Genomic DNA, 24,212 nt, shown 5'->3' with positions numbered 1-24,212 from the left:
GCGACATCCGTGGGACACGTTTTACGAATTAAACTTGAAATTTTTTGATTTGTGCTATCAAAAGATTAATTGCCTTGTTTAATTCTGATCGTGTATTATTTTGGTGATTCACAGGCGAATACGTTTGTAATTGGTGGAAAATTGCTAGATTAATTGAAATAATGAGCAATATCGCCATTCAAACAAATGCTCAAAAAAGAGGAAAATAGAGAAAGTCGGCAAGAATGTATCAAAATTGGCAATTTGTGCCAATTAGTTTTCCAAAAATGCAGAGCGAGGATTTCTCTGAAATGCCGATAGTTGTATCGTGCAAAATCGCGGAAAATGGAATCACAAACATGAAAGTTCACTTTGATAATGGTAGTAGCGTTGATATTCTTTACGAGCAATGTTTTATTCAACTGTCGGAGAGTATCAGAGTAACTTTAAAACCAACCGCGGCTTCGCTGACCGGTTTTGCAGGAGAATCCTCATTTCCTATGGGTGTTTTGCCCTTAGACGTTGAGCTTGTTGATGACAATGATGATGGTTTAGTGCGCCGAGCGCGGATAGATTTCTATGTTATGCGAACCTCATCTCGCTATAACATGTTGTTAGGAAGAACCGCCTTAGGTAAACTCGGAATTGTCCCATCTACAATTCATGGCATGATTAAATTTGCAACGCGAAAAGGTGTCGCAACAATAAATTCAACAAGCAAGGTGCCTATTTGTGCGGCTATTAATGTAAAAAGTGCAGCTCAAGAAACTGCGGAAGTCACGGAAAATATGGTAGTGGTTAATCCTGCGTACCCCGAGCAAAAAATTAAAGTGGGAAGTAATTTAAGTGCGGACACACAGAAACAAATTGTGCAGTTACTTGTGCAGTACATGGATGTTTTTACTTGGTGTGAAAATGATATGACTGGTGTTCCGCGTAATATTGCGGAACACGGACTTAATGTAAATCCCGCTTTAAATCCTGTGGTACAGAAGCGTAGAAGCATGGCCCCAGATCGCGTGAAGTGGCTATGCAAAGAGGTCACAAAATTGGTGAGAGCTGGAATTTTACGCGAAGCCCAATATCAATCATGGATTGCGAATCCAGTTTTGGTAAAAAAAAGCCTGATGGTTCTTGGAGAATGTGTATTGATTTTAAGGATTTAAATAAAGCATGTCCTAAGGATAATTATACAATTCCAGAAATTGATTTAAAAGTAGAATCGTTGCACGCTTTTCTGTATAAATGTTTTTTGAATGCGGCAAGAGGTTATCACCAGATCCCAATGGCTCAAGAAGATATAGACAAAACTGCTTTTCATACGGGCAAAAGCATATTTTCCTATATAATGATGCCTTTTGGTTTAATCAATGCGGGTACGACATATCAACGTTTGATTGACACCGTGTTTGAAAAGAAAATTGGGTGTAATTTTGAGGCTTACGTGGACGACTTAGTAATCAAAAGTACAACGCAGGAGCGAATTATCGAAGATAGGCGCGAAACATTCAATACACTGCGAAAGATAAACATGAAGCTTAATCCGCTAAAGTGTAGTTTTGGAGAGACCGAAGGAAAGTTTCTGGGATACCTTGTTACGGAACAAGGTATTCAGGCTAATCCAAAGAAAATCGCGGCTATTGAAAATATGATCGCACCAAAAACGATTAAGGAAGTGCTAATTTTGACGGGAAAGTTAGCTGCGCTAACGCGTTTCTTGTCTAAAGCTGCTGAAAGACAATTGCCATTTTTTAAAACTTTAAAAGGTTGCTTGAAGCAAAAAAGTTTTGTTTGGACAAGCGACGCAGAAGCTGCATTTCAAGAAATGAAGAAGTTGTTGAAAACTTTGCCTACATTAACAGCGCCAATTGATGGCGAAATTCTCTACCTTTATATATCAGTGGCAAATGAAGCTTTTGGCTCAGTTTTAATCGCGGAAAGGGAGAAAATACAAAAGCCTGTGTATTTTGTCAGTAAAGCTCTTACAGGGAGCGAAATAAACTATGCGCCGATTGAAAAGTTTGTGTACGCACTTATTCTAACGTCGCGAAGGTTAAGAAGATATTTTCAGGGGCATCTGGTGCATGTGTTAACTAACATGCCAGTCAAGCAAGTCTTAACAAAACCAGAGATATCCGGTAGACTCGCGTTATGGGCGGTGGAATTAGGTGCATATCAAATATCTTATCTTCTGCAAAGTGCTGTAAAGGGCCAGGTTATGGCGGATTATCTCGCAGAAATATCTGGAGAGTTGGAGGTGATTAATGAGCGGACAGCATTAAAACCGGTAAAGGGTGAAACTTGGGATTTATTTGCTGATGGTGCTTCATGTGCAGAGGGCGCAGGTGCGGGTTTGGTATTGGCAAGCCCAAGTGGCGAAGAGCATACGTATGCATTGCGTTTTAATTTTGATGTCACAAATAATGAAGCAGAGTATGAAGCATTACTTGCTGGTTTAAATATCGCACGAAAAATGAATATCACTAAGTTGCGGGCGTTTACAGATTCGCAGTTAGTGGCGAATCAGTTTAATGGTTCCTTTGAAGCGCATGACTCTTCAATGCAGAAATATTTGCAGTTATTAAAAGAATCGGCAGAGTGGTTTGAGTATTTTGAACTCGCGCAAGTGCCAAGAAGTCAAAATAAGAAGGCGGATGCATTGAGTAAATTGGCTACTCTAACGTTTTCGCACTTTCAAAAACAAGTTTGGGTTGAAGAATTGCCAAACAAATCAATAGATAACGACTTAACGGTCGCGTCTGTTGAAGAGGAACAGCCAAATTGGATGGAACCAATCCTACAATACATTCGCGGTGATGTTTTGCCAACTGATAAGCGCGAAGCTCACCTAGTAAGAGAGCGAGCACCAATGTATATCATTCAAAATGATATTTTATATCTGATATTATGCGAGGTGTATATAAAATAGCTTAAATTTTACTAGAAAATACTATTAAATACGATACAATTTTACACAAGATATTTATTTATTTATTGAATGGATATACTTAAACCTTGCTACAACACTTATAGGCAGTGTACCTAATCGTACAGTAGTGTAGTTTTTAGTAAGTCCGGTTCGTTCCACAGGGAATCTTTTAATCAAACTTAACGCTATATTAGTTTTAATTTATAAAAATACAAATATATATAAAAGTAATATTATTATTATAAAGGGGGGTTTTTTTACCGTTTAATGACCGATTTGTCGATTTTAAAAACTTTAGTTGCAGTTAAAACAAAATGTAAAATATTAAATAAATAAAAGACTTAATTTAAAGCGTAAAGTAAATAACGATAATGAAATTGCGATAAATAAAAGTGCGATAAAATAAACTTGCGATAATTAAAAAGTACGATAATTAAAAGTGCAATTAAATACAATAACAATAAAAGTGCGATAATTAGAAGTGCAATTAAATATAAAATAAAGGAAATTAAATATGAAATAAAAGAATTATGCTTATTTAAACTTCCGTAATCATGATGTTTGACGTGTTGATTTTAGTATTATACCCATGGGTTAATTGTCCTTTGTCCTGGATTATTTAATATGTCCGTCTGGTTTTTGTCCATAACAGTCCATCAGTCATAAATATAAAGTGCGAGTGTCCTCGTCAAATTATTCTTATACCCGAAGTTAAATATTCCAACTAATTGGGGACTTAAACTGTAACAAGATTTTAATACTTTGTTTAATAATTACACCAGGTTATCGACTGCGTGTAACCCAAGGTTTTAATACTTTGTTAACAATTATGCCAAGTGTCCTTATACATAATTTTACCCCTGTTTTAATAATTCTAGTGACTATTAATCCATTCCCGTGTCCGGTTAAATGAACGATTATTCGTACATATAAATACCTCGCCCATCGTATCCGATCGAGTGTATATGGTTATTTATAGGGACGTCCAATTGTAAATCTTTATATTAAAATTAACAAACTATCATTTAGTTAAACAAATATAAATCCCATTAATAGCCCATAGTCTAATTTCCACAAGTGTCGTTCTTTTGTCCAAACCCCAATTATGGTACAAAGCCCAATTACCCAATTTTAGTAATTAATCCAACATCATGATTACTTCATTTTAAATAAGCATAATAATAACTTAGCTACGAGACATTAAATTAAAAAGGTTAAACATAACTTACAATGATTAAAAATAGTGTAGCGTTACACGGACAGAATTTAGACTTACACCCTTACAACATTCGCTAACATACCCTTATTATTAGGATTTAAAATTAAAATTAAAATTAAAATATAAATATAAATATTACGTATACATGTATAGAGAGAGATTGATTTATATATATTAAAAACGATCAAACTGCGTTGCCTTTTATAGGGATTTTCGTCCAGGGTGTCTCCGCACCTCGCGGCATTTTTTGCCTTCAAACTCCGCGAGTTGCGGAGTTTGTATTTACAGCTCACCAAGCCTTGGCTCCTAGCTTGTCAACGGATTATATAAATAAATATAATATATAAATAATTTTAGTAATTATTTAAATATTATATTATATTTATGTGCATAGTTGACTTGTAATTTTTAGTCCGTTGCGTCGAGCGTTGAGAGTTGACTCTGGTCCCGGTTCCGGATTTTCGAACGTCCTTGCGTACAATTTAATATCTTGTACTTTGCATTTTGAATCTTGTACTCTTGTAATTTTGAGACGTTTCTTATCAGTAATTGGAACCTCTTTGATTGTATTTTGTACTTTTGAGCTTTTTGGTCGTTTGCGTCTTCAATTCGTCGAATCTGTCTTTTGTCTTCACCTTTTATTATTTAAATGAATATCACTTGTAAATAGAACAATTGCAACTAAAATCTTGTCTTTCTTGAGGAATAATGCTATGAAATATATGTTCATTTTTAGCATTATCAAATATTCCCACACTTGAGCGTTGCTTGTCCTCAAGCAATATAGTCTTGAAATACTAGAATCACTTATTTATTCTTCACACTTTGTACATCAGTGATTTCTATAGGGCGGTATAAACAATGGTAGTAACGATATGGTTTACAGTCCCACCTGACTATAAAAATTTAGATCCATTAAGGAAATTGGATCTTTATGAAAACATTTGATCTTTGGAAAATTAAATCTAGCTTTTACCCTAGATAAGTTTTCCGGAATAACCCTTCACCGGTGTTTGCAAATTCTTTTTGTGGGTTTGGTGGGTTTTAGATTTGAAAATTTTGGCTCAAAAGTTTTGGTTTTGTGTCACCCACTTGCTAACCTTGTATTAGGAAAGCAACACGTCCAGTATACTTGCTCCGTATATTACCTTTCGGTAAAATACCGTCCAGTTGTAAGGAAAGCGTTGAACAAGCAACTGTTAAGGCAATGTCCCCTGAAATGCTTTTGATTATGGTCTATAACGTGTCGGACGCAATTACTATCCTTTGTAGGAGCAATAGTAAAGCTCACCCTTATAATTTGTCGGTCTGGCACAAGGTCCTATCTTTAACCATGCTATGCAACCACCGTTCTTACGGTTGACACCCGATTTGGTTCAGGTGACCTAATGAATTCCAGGTGAATTCCTAGGATTTTACGTTCAATGGTAATGAACGCATTGAAAATAGGTTTTCAGAAAACAAATCGGTTTGTAATTTTTGATCAAAATATTTTCTCGTTCAAGCTCGAGTTTAGATATCATTGAATTCCATGAGTTTGAATTCTCAAACTTTAAGGTCAATCTCTAGGATTGAGTAATATCAGTCTTAAAAGCTGATTTTTGATCTTTAAGGAGATTATCCTTTCTGGGGATCTGATTCATTAGTCTTATCCAGCTAATTTGCACGGCGCCCTCCCCATTTTACAAGACAGATCCTCTCATGGTTAGGATAAGTCTGACCACTTGGCAACCCTGTTTGATGCTGAGGTCCGTGGATTTCCTGCTGATTTTAGTGATGACTTTTCTAGGTTTTTCGTCAACCTACAGCTGGTCTGGACGACAACTTCCTGACCTAAATCAAGAAGCGCGTTTCTTTTTCGGAAGACTTTACTTCCTTTTAATGATGGAATTGATTTATCGTGTAGATCCATCTTTCTTACAGTAAATCGGGTAAAATAGTTAATTATCGTCCAAAACAAAAGTATTTTTAATATGTGACATATGTTTAAAATAACTTGGTAAATTTTCCCACACTTGGCTTTTATTTTCCTTTTTATTGTCCTCTATTCCATTTTAAATGAATTCTAACATTTTGGTTTGTTTCTCAATTTATGTCCTTTCCGAGGTAACAATAATTTCGGTGTTAACACCTAGTTTTATTGTTCATAAATATGTATAAACATGATTTTGAGTTCATTTAATTGAAAATTTTGAAAAATTTTACTAGAATTGGGTAGTCAGTATATAAGACTAGGGTTGTTCTTTGTTATCAGAGAGCACTAGATTCTAATACAACTACTGCTTTACTAGTATTTTTAATGGTAACCAAGTGCTTAAGATAAAAATTTTAAAAATTCCGAAAGAAATTAACCCTTCCCACACTTAAGATCTTGCAATGCCCTCATTTGCAAGAAATCAGTAACAATTTAAATTATTGAGGGTGATTAGCGTAGAAAAATGATTAAATTTTACCAAAGTTTCCAAACATATTGGCGTTTGTTTTCTGAATGATAAATGGTGCATATCATTTGTTCATTCCGTCTTGTTGTTATTTCACATATATTTTGCATCTTGTCGTCAAAATTAGTTGCTTTTGCTGAACTTAATGCCAGTCTTTGAAAATGCGTTGTTTTACCCTGTTGTGTACATAAGATAAACTGCAAACATATATATATATTTTTGAAGTTTGGTATATTACCCCACATTCAAAAATTATTAAAATCTAATAATAAAAGTTAGAAAATTATAAAAACTATTACAATATTAACATAAGTATTAAATGTATCAACATTACAAATAATAAAATAAATAAAACTAAGTAGACTAGGGATGATATTGATACCAGTAGGGGTTCCATGCATAACCATATGTGTTATAAAATGCTTCGGCTGGGTTATACGTAGGATACGGTGGTTGGATCTCTATAGACCAGGGAGAAAATACGGGCGATGGAGTAGGAATATAGTTTCTACCTACATGTTGGCAATGAGCTATGATTTGGTTTTGATGAACTTGTCAATCTTCAAATGCTCTATGTCTAGCATTTTCATACTCTTGTGAAGCTATAAACCTTTGCATTTCTGTCATTTCATTTCCCCCTCCCACATTACCTGGCTGTTGGTTTCTCTCAACCTATGGATGTCTACCATTATATCGTACTGCGGCGTTATTTCGCCTCTTCAAAACTTTAGTACCATGGTATACATTTAAACCAATTGTATCGTGGGGTTCTGGTTCTTCGATTAATAATCCCCCCCGACTTATATCCACACCGAGATATTCAGCAATCAAAGTAATAAATATACCACCTCCTATTATACTGTGCGGTTTCATGCCCCTAACCATAGCTGATAAATAATAACCCACACAATAAGGTATACTTACAGTGCTTTGTGGGTCTCGAATACACATGTGGTAAAACAAATCCTGTTCATTTACCTTTTCCTTATTCTTACCTCAGTGTGTAATCGAATTGGCTAAAAACCTATGAATTACTCTTAACTCTGCTCTATCTATATCCAAATAAGAGTAATTTCCCCCTTTTAATCGGTGATGGCTAGTCATTTGACTCCATACACCATGCGTATCAAAATTTTCATCAATTTTCCTACCGTTCAATATCAACCCTCTATAATCGGCAGATTCTACCTCCTCAGGCGTATATATACGTAAGGCCTGAGCCATGTCTAGTAAAGACATGTGGTGCATCGAACCTCCTAACAGAAATTTAATAAAAGATCGATCGGTTAAACTAACTACCCGATCATTTATTTCTATACTACACAATAATTCTTCACACCATACTTTATATACAGGTCTACACATGCTGAATAATCGTACCCAATTATTAAAAGTAGAATTACCATACCTCTGTGTAAGTAATTCTCTAATTGGCCCGGCCAATTCTACAGCTTCTAATGGTCCCCATTCTATTACCCTAGGTACTTCAACAACTTTAGAATGAAGAGTATGCAAGCCCCTTTGGTATTTTGGATAATCTATCCAACGTCTGTCAAATCTCAAGTTCGGGTGCAAATCTTCCAAGTGCATATCTGAAAATGTCATAACTGGATGAGGTATATCTTGTTTATAATAGCTATCAACATCCTGTTGTTCCGCATTCTCAGGAGGAGCATTGCAAGCTTGGGATGAAGATTCACCCCTTTCAGTCTGCAAAACACATCAAACACAATTTTTGTGCATCTAAATATGCATTAGTGTCAGCAAAATCATCAATCAAAATAATTACAATGACATATCCAATTTATATCAAACTTATGCTCATTTTCATATTTTTATCAAATCTACACTTTTTCAAATAAGCATATACGAAAATGTTCACCAAGTTCATAAGCATTCAACTCAAATAACATGTCAAAATAATCATTACTAGCAATTAAACAAGTTTCAAATGGCATTATCTCTCAAAAATCAAGTTCATGAATTTTAGACTTGAAAAAGTCCACTTTAATTCTCAAAAACCATGTTTAGGCTCAAAGTTTGGATCATTTAACTACCTAAACATGTTACACTACTTAATTTAGCAATAATTCATGAAAAAAATCGGCCATAACATGTTTATATCAAAAAGCCCCAAATTGCTCAAGAACACAAACCCTAGATTTCTCAAAATTTGAAGTTTAAGGCTTCTAATCATGTTAAATAGCATCAATCTAGGTTATACAAGCATAATACATAAACAATTTAAGCATAATTACACTAAAAAGCATCAAAATCGAATTGGGTATAAAATTGCTCAAGAACACTAATTTTCGGATTAAAGGGTGTTTTGGTGTAGAAATTTACCGTTTTCTTTGAGTAATTCCTTGATAGCATCCTTCTAAACATGATTTTGTGAAAGATTTGATGAAAAATGGTGAAAAAATTCGATTTTGTGGTGTGTTTTTCGGGTGTTTTTCGCAGTTATTTGGAGTGTTTGTGTTGGGACTGATCAGTTCTGCGTATATATTTTTTTCCTGAATTTTGGTCTCTCCGCGAGTCGCGGTGATTTTGTTCTTCAAACTCCGTGAGTCGCGGCATTTTTTTTTTTTTTTAATAAGCCTTAACTTATAAAACAAATATAAAATAAATTTAAATTTTTGTTTTCCTTTATTTTAGGATGAGGTCGTTTCGGATCGATGTCCTAGTCCGTCCTTCGACAAAATTTTAAAATTTGTTTTAAAAGCTAAGATTTTTGGGTTTTTTTACTGTTTTTGGCATACTTTAATTCAATAAGATTAAAAATAATGATAATAAAAGTTCTCGTCCCTCCCTCGGGTAAAGCAATTTCGGTTCAAAGACCTAGTCTTCAACTCACGACGAATTTTAAAAATCATATTTTTAACTTAACGAAATAAAGTAAATTTTTGTTTTTAAATTCACACAACTTAAATTTAAAAATGCATAAAATTAAAAATTTACACCAAACTTAATTAAAAATGCATAATATTAAAAATTCACACCAAACTTATATTATATTTTTATTTTTATACATACAAACTTATATTAAAAATATTAATTTTTCAAATATTGACAAACTTAAATATATTGATTTTACAAAGTTCACAATATTAATTTAAGATTTATATATTAATTCATGACGAATTTCTGAAATATTTTGGGTTGATTGATTTAAGATATTTATACCTTAAGAATAAACGTTAAATTTCGCAGTGATGTAAAAAATTTTTGTATGATATCAATAATTTCGGTCGCCAAACCTAATTTTATTCAATACCAATTTAATACTTTATAGCGAACAAATTAGCGTTTATTATCAAAAGGTTAAAAATAAAAATAAAAATAAAAACTGTACAGATATGTGAGATAGTATTCTTAGTGATATGATCTATCCCATTCATAAGATAGTCGGTTTAATTGATTTTCCATGACTACTTAGGCGTAACCTCGAGCATTCAGTGTTTTTTCTTCTAAACATATGAACGGTCCGTCTCTGCATAAAGTAACAAATTCGGTGTTTGAATAGATTTGATTATTTGAACATTTACCTCCATGTGACCATTTTCCGCATTTGTGACATCTTTCTAGGTGTCGTGCTCTTCTTTTCGCTGCGGATTTTGATTTTCCTTTACCAAATTGTAACTTATTATCTTCGCATCTGGATTCTTTTCTTACTCCGTCCAATCTTTCTCTGATTACTGATACTAGTTCACTCGGAAGTGTGTCATTATTACGTTTAGTGATCAAAGCATGTAGCATTAGACCATGGTTTAGTTCATAGGAAGTCTTCATTTCGTAAAAACCTAAAAAAAATAAAAATTCAGAATGGGGGGAGAAGACTAGTTCTTTAGGGTCTGCTAGGGAAAGACCATTCGGGTTCCATTTTTGAGAACTACACAAAAACATAAAATCTAACTCTAACAGAAATACATATTATCCTTTAAAAGACTTGATTCTCCCCACACTTAGTTAGCTGTGGTATCGAAATTGTGATTAACTTCATTGTCAACTTCCATTGAACTATCTATGTAATGTTTAACTCTATGACCATTAACTTTAAATTCAATTCCATTTGAATTTATTAATTCTATCGTTCCGTATGGGAAAACTCTTTTGACTATGAATGGTCCAGACCATCTTGATTTCAATTTTCCAGGAAATAGCTTGAATCGTGAATTGAAAAGAAGAACTCTGTCTCCTTCTTTAAATTCTTTTGAACTTTTGATTCTATTATCATGCCATTTCTTTGTTCTTTCTTTATAGATTAATGAATTTTCGTATGCTTCATGTCTTAATTCTTCTAATTCGTTTAGTTGACTTAACCGTAGACCTCCAGCTTCATGTAAATCAAGATTACAAGTCTTCAAAGCCCAAAATGCTTTGTGTTCAATTTCTACTGGAAGATGACATGCTTTTCCGTAAACGAGTTTAAAAGGTGTGGTTCCAATTGGAGTTTTGTAGGCTGTTCTAAAAGCCCAGAGTGCATCCTCCAATTTAATGGACCATTCCTTCGGATTTGATCCTACGGTTTTTTCTAGAATACGTTTTAAAGCTCGGTTGGTATTTTCAACTTGTCCATTTGTTTGTGGATGATATGCAGTGGAGATTTTATGAGTTACTCCATATCTTTTAAGAACTTTCTCAAGTTGATTATTACAGAAATGAGTTCCCCGATCACTTATTAAAGCTTTCGGTGTTCCAAACCTTGCAAAAATACGTTTTAAGAAGTTGACTACAACTCATGCATCGTTAGTTGGGAGAGCTTGTGCTTCCGCCCATTTAGATACATAATCAATGGCTACGAGAATATAGAGATTATTATGAGATTTTGAAAATGGACCCATAAAGTCAATACCCCAAATGTCAAATACTTCACATACTTGAATGACATTTTGTGGCATTTCATCACGTTGACTTATTTTTTCGGCCCTTTGACAAGCATCACAGGATTTGCAAAGAAGGTGTGCGTCTTTGTAAATTGTAGGCCAATAGAATCCAGCATCATAAACTTTTCTTGCTGTTAGTTGAGGCCCATAGTGCCCTCCTGTTGGTCCTGTGTGACAATGGTTTAAGATTTTACTAGCTTCATCTCCGAATACACATCGGCATATTATTCTATCTGGACAACTTTTAAACAGATGTGGATCTTCCCATAAATAGTGTTTTATATCACTGAAGAATTTCTTTCGTTTTTGGTACGATAATCCTTTTTCAAGGAATCCACATACTAAGTAGTTTGCATAGTCTGCAAACCATGGAATTTCATTATAATCTATCTTCAATAGATATTCATCAGAAAAGTTGTCTTGTATGGCCGATTCATTTAGAACTTCTAATTCGGGATTTTCAGGACGAGAAAGATGATCAGCGGCGAGATTTTATGCTCCTCTTTTATCTCGGATTTCAATATCGAACTCTTGTAAGAGTAAGATCCAACGTATTAATCTTGGTTTGGCATCTTGTTTCGAAAATAGGTATCTAAGAGCAGAATGGTCGATCTAGACCACCGTTTTTGCTAGAACGAGATATGAACGAAATTTGTCAAAAGCAAAGACAATAGCAAGGAGTTCTTTTTCAGTAGTTGTGTAATTTTTTTGTGCTCCTTGTAACGTCTTACTAGCATAATATATAGGTTGAAATCGTTTTTCAATCCTTTGTCCTAAAACGGCTCTCATTGCAAAATCACTTGCATCGCACATTAGTTCAAACGGTAGATTCCAATTTGGTGTTATCATGATCGGTGCATTAGTAAGTTTCTATTTAAGAATATTAAAAGATTTGATGCATTCATCTGAAAAGATGAATGGAGCATCTTTTTCTAGGAGTTTATTCATAGGAGTGGCAATTTTAGAAAAATCTTTTATGAAACGTCGGTAAAAACTGGCATGCCCTAGAAAACTCCTAACTCCTCTAACATTGGTGGGATATGGAAGTTTAGCAATTACATTTACTTTAGCTCTATCCACTTCAATTCCTTCCTTTGAAATTTTATGACCAAGAACGATGCCTTCTTTAACCATGAAATGGCATTTCTCCCAATTAAGTACTAGATTTGATTGTTCGCATCTAATAAGTATTCGTTCAAGATTAACTAAACATGATTCAAATGTATCACCGAAGACTGAAAAGTCATCCATGAAAACTTCCATGCATTCTTCTATCATGTCGTGAAAAATCGCCATCATGCACCTTTGAAAGGTTGCAGGGGCGTTGCAAAGTCCAAATGGCATGCGTTTGTAAGCAAAAGTACCATAAGGGCACGTGAACGTGGTTTTCTCTTGATCTTCGGGTGCTATTGGAATTTGAAAATATCCGGAAAATCCATCAAGAAAACAATAATAACTATTTACGGCTAATCTTTCCAACATTTGATCAATGAAAGGTAAGGGAAAGTGATCTTTTCTGGTGGCGTCATTTAATTTTCTGTAATCAATACATACACGCCATCCTGTTACAGTCCTAGTAGGAATAAGCTCATTTTTTTCATTTGTGATAACAGTCATGCCACCCTTCTTAGGCACGCATTGAACTGGGCTTACCCATGGACTATCAGAGATCGGATAAATTAAACCTGCATCTAGCAGTTAAATAATTTCTTTATTAACAAAATCTTGCATATTAGGATTTAGTCTTCGTTGGCGTTGCACATACGTTTTATGACCTTCTTCCATAAGGATTTTATGTGTACAATACGAAGGACTTATTCCTTTAATAAAATGAATCTTCCATGCAATGGCTGGTTTATGAGCTTTCAACACAGAAATGAGTTGTGATTTTTCATTTTCAGTAAGAGAAGACGATATTATTACAGGTAATTCAGATTCACCATGTAAATAAGCGTATTCTAAATGGTTTGGAAGTGGCTTTAACTCTAATGTCGGTGGTTCTTCTATCGATGATTTATATCGATATCTGTCTTCTTCTTTTAGCATTTGAATTTCTTCTGTTGTTGGTTCATATCCATTAGCTATTAGTGTAGCTAACATTTCCGCTTCATCAATTGGTTCAATTCCTTCTCCTAAAGAACATTCTCCTGTTCCTTGTAATTCTGGAAATTCTTCTAATAATTCTGCATGTGAATCTATAGTTTGAATATAATAACATGTATCATCTGCAGATTTCGTGTGACGACCCGGAAATTTCCGACCAAATTAAAACTTAATCTTTATATGTTCCAACACAATAAGCAAAGCCTGTAATGTTGAGTCTCGAAATGTTTGAACTATTTATATAGATTCATTTAACCTGTGACTATTTCCGACGATTCACGAACAATTGTGTGTAAATAAATATGTAAATATATATACATATATAAATATAAGAGTGCATATTAAGTTGTATTAATAAAATACAAAATAATCATTTGAATTGAAAATGTAAAATAATGTACAAGATAATTAAGATTAAAATTTATTTATGATTTAAACGAATTCTTATTTTTATTTATTATCATTTTTATAATATTATTTAGTTATTTTATTAGAATTATTATTAATATTATTAGGGTATTTACTATTAATATTTATTAAAAATAAAAATAGGGAATCCCATTCTGTTAGAAGTAACTATCAATTTTTTTTTCTTTTTCTTCACATGAAAATAATTTACGTACTTCATGTCTCCAGTTTGTTACAAGTCTACTTCACAAATCAATTGAAAATCAATTTAACTGTTAAATCATGTACCTAATCAATCTATATAAGTTACAAACTGCAATTTGAGTTGAACACAAAGAAAACCAGAAAATAAGCTCGACACTCTGTACATTCATCTTTTTCACCATATTTTGATTTAGAACAAATTTTTAAAATGTAATAATGCAGTCATGTTAGGAATCGTCTATCTAAACTATCTGTAAGTTTTCAATCCTCAATTCTTTCTATTAATTTCTAATTTGAGAGTTAAAGTTTTGGTTTTCAAAGTCAACTAAGTGTTCTTGAATCAAATTCGAGTTTGTTTTGATATCTCCAGTTAATTTGATGATCCATAAAGATTATAGGAATGATTTGCAACACAATTCATGTTGTAATCATAACCTATAACACTCTTAATCTAAAAATCAATTTTTGAGTTCTTGAGTTCTTCACAGTGATATACACTAACGTGAATTCGAAACAAATTTCAAAAACTAAAAATGTAGAGTTGTTAGGAATCATTTACTTAAACTTCCTGCAAAATCTCAAGTTCCAATTCTTGATAACGAATTCGAATTTGCGAGTCAAAGTTAAATTGTCAAAAGTCAACTGTTTTGTTCTTGGAGAAATTAGAGCTTGTTTTGATGTTTTAAGTTCAATTGACGATTTCAATAGTTTTTAGGAATGATTTGAAACATGTTTCATGTTGTAAAGATTGTCCAAAACGAACTCAAAATTGAAAACAAAATTTTTTTTTTCTTGGCTACCAGCAAGCAGTAGGTTTTTTTTGTTTTTTTTTTCCTCATTTTTTTTATATCATGAACACATTTTTATTTTTTGTTTCATGTTTGTTTAGAAGTCCTAAAACCATTTTGATGATTGACTATTAAGAATGAAGTTGTTTGATTGTTTAGATTTTGGTGAAGAAGATGAAGTGGGTTGAAACATGTAATAGATAAGTATTTGGGTTTGTATTATAAATCAGAAAAACTGAAATGGAGGAATGGTTAAGGGTGTTGATGAGTGAGCGAGAGGTCTCGGGTTCGAGCCCGGCTTGGTGCAATTTTTTTAAAACTGACTCCTAAGGTAGTTTTATACTTTTAAAAATTATTATTATTATTAATATTATTATTATTATCCTTAGGTATTTCTACAATTATTAATTTTACAAAACAAAAGATATATATGTAAATATATTATTACATAAAATATACTAATATTACATAAAATTATGTTTCAACTAATATTATTGATATAACATTAATTAAATATCAAATAATTATCATAATATATTATAAGAATAATTAATACATAACAAATATATAAACTTAATTGATTTATACTATAATGTGTTGATATAGGTTCGTGAATCCGAGGCCAACCCTGCATTGTTCAATGTCGTCATATGTATTTTTACTACAAAATACAGTATTGTGAGTTTCATTTACCTTTTTACCCTTTATATTTTTGGGCTGAGAATACATGCGCAACTTTTATAACTGTTTTACGAAATAGACACAAGTAATCGAAATTACGTTCTATGGTTGAATGATCGAAACTGAATATGCCCCTTTTTATTAAGTCTGGTAATCTAAGAATTAGGAAACAGACACCCTAATTGACGCGAACTCTAAAGATAGATCTATCGGGCCCAACAAGTCTCATCCAAAGTACCGGATGCTTTAGTACTTCGAAATTTATATCATGTCCGAAGGAGGATCCCGGAATGATGGGGATATTCTTATATGCATATTGTGAATGTCGGTTACCAGGTGTTCAATCCATATGAATGATATTTTTGTCTCTATGCATGGGACGTATGATTATGAGAAATGGAAGTATGAAATCTTGTGGTCTATTAAAATTATGAAATGATTCTTTATGATAAACTAATGAACTCACCAACCTTTTGGTTGACACTTTAAAGCATGTTTATTCTCAGGTACGAAAGAAATCTTCCGCTGTGCATTTGCTCATATTAGAGATATTACTTGGAGTCATTCATGACATATTTCAAAAGATGTTGCATTCGAGTCGTTGAGTTCATCAAGATTATTATTAAGTCAATTATATTTGGATATATTATGAAATGCTTTACATGCCTGTCAACTGTCGATGTAACGAAAGTTTGTCTTTTAAAAACGAATGCAATGTTTGTAAAATTTATCATATAGAGGTCAATTACCTCGCGATGTAATCAACTGTTGTGAATCGTTTGTAATCGATATGGACTTCGTCCGGATGGATTAGGACGGGTCTCTACATTTCGGTTGTTGCATTGCTCTATCAACTGAAAAGGTAACACTCTCGTCCTCTATACTTAGGGTCAGTTTCTTACCAAACACGTCTATCATTGCTTTAGCCGTGTTTAAAAATGGTCTTCCTAATATGAGAGGAACTTGAGAATCTTCTTCCATGTCCAGAACAACAAAATCTACTGGAAATACTAAAGTACCAACTTTAACTAGCATGTTCTCCATTATCCCTCTAGGATATTTTATTGATCGATCGGCTAGTTGTATGCTTATTCTTGTTGGTTTCAATTCTCCAAGGTCTAGTTTAGCGTATAGTGAATACGGCATTAAATTTATACTAGTACCTAAGTCTGCTAATGCTTCTATTGAACTAAGACTACCCAGAAAACATGGAATTGTGAAACTTCCTGGATCAGATAATTTTTCTGGTATCTTATTCAACAGCACTGCTGGACAATTAGCATTCATAGTAACAGCCGAGAGTTCTTCCATTTTCTTTCTATTTGAGATTAGATCTTTCAAGAATTTAGCATATCTAGGCATTCCTGAAATCACATCAATGAAAGGAAGATTGACATTTATTTGTTTAAACATATCCAAGAATTTGGATTGCTCGGCTTCAAGTTTCTCTTTTTTCATTTTACTCGGGTAAGGAAGTGGTGGTTGGTATGTTTTAACATAAGGTTTAGCCTTAACTGTGTTATCTTCATTAACCTTTTCAACTACCGGTTCTTTTTTCTTATCTTGTTCAGGTTGTGGTTCTTGTGGAGTAGGAATAGCTTCATCAGAAGTTACAGGTATTTCAGGTGGTTTAAGTGTTGTACCACTTCTTGTGGTAATGGCTTTAGCTGTTTCATTCCGGGGGTTAGCATTTGTATCACTAGGTAAACTTCCCGGTTTTCTTTCACCTATTAACCTTGCTAGGTTACTTACTTCTTGTTCCAAATTTTGAATAGAAGCTTGTTGATTTCTAAATGCTTGAGCATTTTGTTCATTAGTTTGTTTCTGAGATGTGAAAAACTGCGTTTGAGTTTCAACTAGCTTCGTCATCATATCTTCTAAATTCGGCTTTTTATCATCGGTTTGTGGTGGTTTGTTTTGAAAATTAGGTCTTTGCTGATTGTAAGTATTATTGGATACTTGTTGATTGCTAGGACCTTGTTGGTTGTTGTATGGAATATTTCGATTATAATTCTGGTTTTGATTGTAGATCGGTCTTGGCGGTTGATAATTATTCTGATAATTATTTCCAGGCCTTTGGTTTAGATATGAAACATTCTCTCTTTGTTTCATTGTTAGTTCAATACTGAGACAATCTTTTGTCAAATGTGGTCCTCCACACTGCTCACAACTAATTCGTATTGAGTGGATATCTTTTGTCATCTTTTCCATTCGTCTCTCGACAGCATCTATCTTTGCGGAAATGGAATCTAAGTCATGGCAAGAATCGGCTCTAGCTGCTTTAGATAATCTAACGATATCTTTTTCTTGGTGCCACTCATGTGAGTGGGAAGCAGTGTTATCAATAATTTTATAAGCATCAGTTTTGGTTTTCTTCATAATGGAACCACCAGCTGCTATATCGATGTCTTTCCTTGTAGTGATGTCGTATCCTTGGTAGAATATTTGTACTATTTGACAGGTGTCTAAACCATGTTGCGGACATCCTCTTAATAACTTTCCAAATCTTGTCCACGCCTCATATAGAGTTTCATTCGGTTTCTGTGTGAACGTAACAATTTCTCCTTGAAGTCTTACGGCTTTAGATGCCGGAAAGAATTGTTTAAGAAATTTTTCAACTAAAACATCTCATGTATCAATCGCCCCTTCAGGTAACGATTCCAACCAATCTTTGGCTTCTCCCTTTAAAGTCCATGGAAATAACATGAGATATATCTGTTCATCCTCAACTTCTCTTATTTTAAATAGTGTGCAGATCCTATTAAAGGTACGAAGATGTTCGTTTGGATCTTCCTTCGGCGCACCACTAAATTGGCATTGATTAGTCACCATATGTAGAATTTTTCCTTTGATTTCATAATCTGGCGCATTAATGTCTGGATGAGTAATTGCGTGACCTTGGCCAGTGCGTTTAGCTCTCATTCGGTCTTCTATACTTAAAGGTTCCAGATTCTCCATAATTGAATTTGTTGAATCTGAATCACTAGAGGATTCTAATTTAATGGTTCGTTCCTCAACAATCTCTGTTTGAATGATTGGTGGTTCCGGAGGAAAAATTAATGGTTCAGGATCTACGAATTGTCCCTGAATATTCTCCGGATTCTCAATTGTGAGGTCGGGTTCAAAAAATGGATTATCGGAAATTTGAACTGGAGTACTTGGTCGACTGGATGACGATTCTAAAGAAAAATCAACGGCGGTAATATTTGCTAGATGTCTTGATCTAGTTACAGGTGGTGAACGTACAAAAGGTGGTGAACGTCTTGCTCGGTGCATTCACTGAATATCCTATTAGTTTTTAAAAGGAAAGAAAAATTCTATAAGTTATCCAATTAATAGACTTTTCTGATTTTGCCCACGTTTCGAATAGCCAAAAGATGCAGCAGAGGGGCAGGATTCGTTTGGTCTCAATATAATTGAGTACTGTTTGGCTCCAATAACCCGGTCCACGTACAAATCTAACTATTACTACGAACCAGAAAATTTTGATGTCTATCAATTTAACCACTTAAAATAAATTTTCGTAATTTTAAGAAATTTAGATAAGAAGTAGAATAAAAATCTATGTCCTAAAAACTAGAATAGCGAGAAATAAGAAAGAAAAAGAGCGCGTCGAAAAATAAAAATAAGAAAGTAGCGTGTTGAAACTTAAAAATGCACTAAAAACTAAAAATTAAAAGTTGCTTCTAAAAGTATTAAATCTTACAAGTAAAACTATATCCCAAATGGCAATATCTTAAAAAGGTATTAAAACTTAAAAAGGCGTCGCAAAATTCTAAAGCACATAAATCTTAGTCTAAAGAAAAAGCACTTAAGGGGTTTTACGGCAAAGCCTAAAAATCTAGAAATAAAAATAACTATGGCAAAAACTAAGTTTAAAACTAAATACGAGCGAAAAATACAAATATTACGCTAAAATAATTAAAAAGAGACAAAATATAAAAATATACTAAAAGTTGTAAAAAGTACAATTTTTATAAAAATATTATTTTTATATTATTTATTTTATAAAACTATTAATTTTATAAACTAATTACACTAATTTAACTAAAAATACAAAATAAAAATAAAAACTAAATTATATAATAAAAATACCCTAATTAGGGTTTAATTTAAATAATAATAATAAAAACCCGTAATAAATGCAGGATTAGGGTTCTGTGTAACCCATGTCAGAGGGCTCCGCGAGTCGCGGTGTTTCCAGTTAAAAACCCCCGCAAGTCACGGGGTTTGTATTTTCAAACGTGTACCAGGCTAAAATCGTTCGGTTTCTGTTTTTTTATTTATATATATATATATATATATATATATATATATATATATATATATATATATATATATATATATATATATATATATATATTTTATTTTTCTGTTTTTAATTTAATTAAAATATTTATATAATTTAAATAAAACTTATCTTTAAAAACTAAGATAGAAATAAAATATTTTATAAAAATCTAAAAAAAATATATTTATATATATTTATATTTTTTTTTCGTTTTTTAAAATTTTTTTATATTTTAAATAAACACAAAATATTTAAATAAAACTTATATTTTTTTATAAAATAAAAATAAAGAAACTTTATAAAACTTAAATATTTAACAAACTCTTAAAAATATTTATATTTTTGTTTTTCTTTTTATATTTTTGAATATTTAAAACGTATTTTTACAAAAGCGTATTTTTATAAAAGTCAACTAAAAATAAATTTTTTTTTATTTAGTGTTGCGCTTTCGGCTTTTAAGCCAGATGTTCCCCGGCAGCGGCACCAAAAATACTTGATGTTATGCGAGGTGTATATAAAATAGTTTAAATTTTACTAGGAAATACTATTAAATACGATACAATTTTACACAAGATATTTATTTATTTATTGAATGGATATACTTAAACCTTGCTACAACACTTATAAGCAGTGTACCTAATCGTACAGTAGTGTAGTTTTTAGTAAGTCCGGTTCGTTCCACAGGGAATCTTTTAATCAAACTTAATGCTATATTAGTTTTAATTTATAAAAATACAAATATATATAAAAGTAATATTATTATTATAAAGGGGGGTTTTTTTACCGTTTAATGACCGGTTTGTCGATTTTAAAAACTTTAGTTGCAGTTAAAACAAAATGTAAAATATTAAATAAATAAAAGACTTAATTTAAAGCGTAAAGTAAATAACGATAATGAAATTGCGATAAATAAAAGTGCGATAAAATAAACTTGCGATAATTAAAAAGTACGATAATTAAAAGTGCAATTAAATACAATAACAATAAAAGTACGATAATTAGAAGTGCAATTAAATATAAAATAAAGGAAATTAAATATGAAATAAAAGAATTATGCTTATTTAAACTTCCGTAATCATGATGTTTGACGTGTTGATTTTAGTTTTATGCCCATGGGTTAATTGTCCTTTGTCCTGGATTATTTAATATGTCCGTCTGGTTTTTGTCCATAACAGTCCATCAGTCATAAATATAAAGTGCGAGTGTCCTCGTCAAATTATCCTTATACCCGAAGTTAAATATTCCAACTAATTGGGGACTTAAACTGTAACAAGATTTTAATACTTTGTTTAATAATTACACCAGGTTATCGACTGTGTGTAACCCAAGGTTTTAATACTTTGTTAACAATTATGCCAAGTGTCCTTGTACATAATTTCACCCCTGTTTTAATAATTCTAGTGACTATTAATCCATTCCCGTGTCCGGTTAAATGAACGATTATTCGTACATATAAATACCCCGCCCATCGTATCCGATCGAGTGTATATGGTTATTTATAGGGACGTCCAATTGTAAATCTTTATATTAAAATTAACAAACTATCATTTAGTTAAACAAATATAAAGCCCATTAATAGCCCATAGTCTAATTTCCACAAGTGTCGTTCTTTTGTCCAAACCCCAATTATGGTACAAAGCCCAATTACCCAATTTTAGTAATTAACCCAACATCATGATTACTTCATTTTAAATAAGCATAATAATAACTTAGCTACGAGACATTAAATTAAAAAGGTTGAACATAACTTGCAATGATTAAAAATAGCGTAGCGTTACACGGACAGAATTTCGACTTACACCCTTACAACATTCGCTAACATACCCTTATTATTAGGATTTAAAATTAAAATTAAAATATAAATATAAAATATAAATATAAATATTACGTATACATATATAGAGAGAGATTGATTTATATATATTAAAAACGATCAAACTGCGTTGCCTTTTATAGGAATTTTCGTCCAGGATGTCTCCGCAACTCGCGGCATTTTTTGCCTTCAAACTCCGCGAGTCGCGGAGTTTGTATTTACAGCTCACCAAGCCTTGGCTCCTAGCTTGTCGACGGATTATATAAATAAATATAATATATAAATAATTTTAGTAATTATTTAAATATTATATTATATTTATGTGCATAGTTGACTTGTAATTTTTAGTCCGTTGCGTCGAGCGTTGAGAGTTGACTCTGGTCCCGGTTCCGGATTTTCGAAACGTCTTTGCGTACAATTTAATATCTTGTACTTTTCGCTTTGAATCTTGTACTCTTGTAATTTTGAGACGTTTCTTATCAATAATTGGAACCTCTTTGATTGTATTTTGTACTTTTGAGCTTTTTGGTCGTTTGCGTCTTCAATTCGTCGAATCTGTCTTTTGTCTTCACCTTTTATTATTTAAACGAATATCACTTGTAAATAGAACAATTGCAACTAAAAGCTTGTCTTTCTTGAGGAATAATGCTATGAAATATATGTTCGTTTTTAGCATTATCAATATCGCAAATCATACTGTGTTCCTATGATGCGATGTGTTGGACCAATTGAGGCAGAAATGATAGTTGAAGAAGTGCATAGCGGTTCTTGTGCGTTGCATTCAGGCTATAAAACTACTGCGGCGAAAATTATGCGGATGGGTTACTTTTGGCCATCACTATATCGCGATGTTGCGAAAATTGTTAAGCGATGTAAAAGTTGTCAAAGGCATGCTCCGCAGAATCGGATGCCGAGGCATGATATGATTCCTGTTAATTCGCCATGGCCATTTCACAAGTGGGCTATTGACATTGTAGGACCATTTTCCGCAGGACCTGGCAATGTCAAGTTTCTGATTGTGGCAATTGATTATTTTACAAAATGGGTTGAAGCTAAGGCGGTTCGCACTATCATTGGTGTGCAGGTGCGAAATTTTGTGTGGGAATGCATTGTCTGCAGATTCGGTATTCCGCGCGAGTTGGTTAGTGATAATGGCGCGCAAATAGCGAAAGATCCTTTTAAAACATGGTGCACTGATTTGAATATAATACAAAAGTTTACATCAGTGGCGCATCCACAGGCTAACGGATTATGCGCAGTAACCAATCGTGATATTGTAAGCGGTATTAAAAAGAGGTTATGCGAAAAGCGAACTGGTTGGGTAGATGAATTACCCAATGTGTTGTGGGCACATCGCACTACTTTCAAGAAAAGCACCGGGGAAACACCTTTTAGTTTGGTATATGGCTCTGAGGCAGTAATACCTGCTGAAATTCTTGTGCCAACGCATAGAGTCGCTAACTTTGAAGAAGAAGTAAACGATGATACATTGGGCAAGAATTTGAATTTCGTTGAAGAGAGAAGGTTAATGGCTGCTATCAGAGAGGCAAATAACAAACAGCAAATTGCCAAGTATTATAACAAAAGAGTGTGTGCTTTGTCTTTTGATGTTGGCGAATGGGTGTTGCGAAATAATGATTCAATTAGAGCAGAAAAACTTGGCAAGCTAGGACCGAATTGGGAGGGTCCTTATCAAGTTGTGGCAGTTAACGCGGCAGGTTCTTATAAGCTTGCAGATATGGAAGGGCGAAATTTGCCCAATGCATGGCATGCGGCTTTATTAAAACGATACTATGCGTAATTTTGCGAAAATCATAAGAAGGCAAAGTTACATATATGTGAAGTGCGAAATTAAAAGAAAAATCTATGCTTGATATTATTTTTAGGTGTTTTTATTTTTAATTGTTGCAAGTGTTGATCACACTCGTAAGCATTTTAAAAGTTGACACTTATAAGAATATGGAAAGAGTTTATTTGCGAAATACCAAATGCTTATGGAATGTTTTGTATCTTGTTTCATAATGGTAAGGAATTTCGCAATGTTTGCATAAGCAAAGTGATGACATTGCCCACTTTTGCAGAAAATGATAGGAATTTAAAAATCCTAAGTGTTTGATATTGCCATACTTAGATGCTTCGCAATGCTAATTGATTGCCTAAGGATCGTTTTGGCGGACTTAGAAGGTTCATAACGTATAAACATATACGCATGCAGATTGTTTCGCAAAAGTACATACTTATTATGTGCACGATAATAAAAGTTGGAAATTGCAAAGGACAAGTACGTGTTATGAATATTAACTGATGAAAGCGCTATAAAAATAAAAGTACTTGCAAATATAAGAATCGCGGAAATTTTATTAATAATAGCGCAGAGGCAGCTGCGCGCTGTTTTACAGAGTGAAATTCTATTATTCTTTGGATAAGTCTAGCTTGATGATGTCATCTGCAGTGACACCTTCTTGTTCGC

At 33.0% G+C, this 24,212-nt stretch overlaps 1 protein-coding gene across 1 annotated transcript; it reads left to right on the top strand.

Moving 5' to 3' along the window:
- Positions 1 to 224: 224 nt before the first annotated feature.
- Positions 225 to 23,543, top strand: LOC139841677 (uncharacterized). The gene is made up of 5 exons (XM_071831880.1): positions 225 to 1,091; positions 1,139 to 2,830; positions 22,416 to 22,657; positions 22,862 to 23,025; positions 23,260 to 23,543. Exons 1-5 carry the CDS (start codon positions 225 to 227, stop codon positions 23,541 to 23,543), a joined length of 3,249 nt encoding a protein of 1,082 aa, XP_071687981.1.
- Positions 23,544 to 24,212: the final 669 nt, after the last annotated feature.

This window comes from Rutidosis leptorrhynchoides, chromosome 4 (assembly GCF_046630445.1).
Source record: "Rutidosis leptorrhynchoides isolate AG116_Rl617_1_P2 chromosome 4, CSIRO_AGI_Rlap_v1, whole genome shotgun sequence".
Lineage (NCBI taxonomy): Eukaryota > Viridiplantae > Streptophyta > Magnoliopsida > Asterales > Asteraceae > Rutidosis > Rutidosis leptorrhynchoides.
Note: the sequence above shows the minus strand (reverse complement) of the source record. Positions and strands in the feature narration are given on the sequence as shown.